This window comes from Pterocles gutturalis, unplaced genomic scaffold (genome assembly GCF_000699245.1).
Source record: "Pterocles gutturalis isolate BGI_N339 unplaced genomic scaffold, ASM69924v1 scaffold4260, whole genome shotgun sequence".
Lineage (NCBI taxonomy): Eukaryota > Metazoa > Chordata > Aves > Pterocliformes > Pteroclidae > Pterocles > Pterocles gutturalis.
This window is the reverse complement of record NW_010140508.1, coordinates 4,273-6,276: the sequence shown is the minus strand read 5'-3', so window position 1 is coordinate 6,276 and position 2,004 is coordinate 4,273. Positions and strand designations below refer to the sequence as shown.

General features: G+C 53.5%; 1 protein-coding gene across 1 annotated transcript in view; it reads right to left on the bottom strand.

Moving 5' to 3' along the window:
- Positions 1-434, bottom strand: part of TMEM211 (transmembrane protein 211) — a 49,337-nt gene extending 48,903 nt beyond the window's left edge. The window contains exon 1 of the mRNA XM_010083691.1: positions 279-434. Coding sequence (XP_010081993.1) covers positions 279-294 — 16 coding nt within the window. The 5' untranslated portion in view covers positions 295-434. The remainder of the gene's footprint in view (positions 1-278) is intronic.
- Between the last annotated feature and the right edge of the window lie 1,570 nt (positions 435-2,004).

The following is a 2,004-nucleotide window of genomic DNA, read 5'->3' as shown; positions in this document are numbered from 1 at the left end:
CCCCCCGCTATGAGAACCAGAGCAGGGGGCAGCGAGCAGGACCTGCAGCCCAGACTCTCTGCCACAGACCTGTGTATTTGGGCAGAGGGGATTTTTAATAGGTTTTATAAGCATGGATACAGGAGGCAATTGCTATAGCAAAGGACTGTTCTCTTCCAGCATTGGTTAGGGTTTGCAAGTGCCTTTTGTTGCTGAGATCCAGGATGCCATGAATGGCCAGCAGCACCGTGGAGAAACCCCATCTTTCTACCCCAAAGAGCAAAGTCCCCATCACTTGCCTGCCGCTGTCTGCATGTAGCCAGCCAGGGTGCAGACTCGCCTCTCGCAGGCTCCGCCGGGCAGCAGGACAGCGACGATGGCCAGCAGCGAGCTGAGGGCCAGCAGGACACAGCCACCTGCGCACAGCACGGCGCTCGTCTGAAAGGACACGCAGGGATGTCAGCAAGGTGATCCCCCACCACTGTCCCCAGGACACCTCCCCACGAATTTCCCCTCTTAAAGTGAGAAGTAGGGCCCTGTTGTGGGCGGCTTCTCCTACCTTTTCCCTTCTGCCTTCTGTTGCTTAAATTCACTGTTTAGTCTTGAGCCCACGGTTCACCTGTCACCTGGTCCCAGGGGTGATTAGTGTTCAGGCTATGGTGGTAATAGCAAATGTATTGCATGCATGAAGGGCTGCATCACCAATACAAGTGCCATTAGATGCCTGTGATGTGTGTCAGTGTCTCCACTGAGACTTGAAACGTATCTCATGTTGGTGCTACCACCTGCCCCCGGCAAGCCTGGCAATTAGAAGGTATTTTGCCAATGATGCTCCACGACTGAGAACCCCCTGCTGCAAAGGTTTCATTGCAGCCAGCCTCTGACGATGTGGCAGGCTGCTCCCAGCTCACCTCCAGCAAACCCACTGGCCTTTCCCTGCATTGCCCATGTCTTTGATTTAGCCTCTTTTGCAAAAAAGCTGGGTCGTTTGGGGCTGTTACTCAAACCCAGCTCACGCTGTGTGATGATGCTTTGGGGTGCCAGTGGTTACGGGAGTGCATGGTGGGCAGCGTGGTCCCCAGGGGCTGGCACAGTGTGGAGGGGCAGTGACAGGGGAGGCCAGCACAGCCTGCATGCAGCCTGTCCCCCTGCTGTCACCTGGCTGGGGTGGGTAGCAGTTTTGTTATTTAATAATCTGCCTGTGAGATGCAAGCTGCATCAGCATCTAAAACTGGGGAAAAAACACTGATTTATGGCAAAATAGCTCGCCTGGGGTATGGGTGCCTGATTGCTGTGCTGTTGCGGTTTCTGTCCCCATTGCAGGTGACGTTTCCATCTCTGCCAGTGGCATGGACCACCTCACTAGTTGGTCTTTGAAGCAGCAGAGACACGTGCCAGCCCAGCCAGGGGCATGGTGTGGCCAGGGGCAGGGAGGGGACCTCCTCCTTCAGCACCCAGCTCACGGCAGGGTTCAAACAGCACAAGGATGCGTCGGTCCCAGCATTGCAGCAGCCGCGTCAAGTCCTGTCATTTCACAGCAAATTCCACAAAATGCTCCTGGCTTTGGTGAGTCACCCTGCAGTAATGTCACAGTCTTGGCTCCCTAAAACTGTACAGCTGTAGGACATGTCTTGGCCCCATTTTCCTAATGAGTCTCATTTTCATAACCTGTGCAGGAGCTCCCCTAAGGAGCTCAGGTCCCTCTTCCACCCACCCTTGTCCAGTCCTCTTGCCCTGCTGAGACATTCTGGTTAAAAATACACAATTTTCCTTTTTTACTTTTTGCCCTGTATTTGAACTTTTGGGTAACCATGGTCACTACAGGAACAAACCCAATATATGTTTCCATTTGGCCCCCTTCACCAAAGAGGTTACAACTCAAGAGTAAATAATCTGCTCAATGCAAGTTATGCTGCAGGAACCACAGGCAAGCTGGAGGGGAGGAAGAGGAATTGGGTTTACCCTGTGATGGCTACAGAGGTCCAAGCAGCTAAAAAATACCCTCCAGCGCTAGCGGTGCAGCCC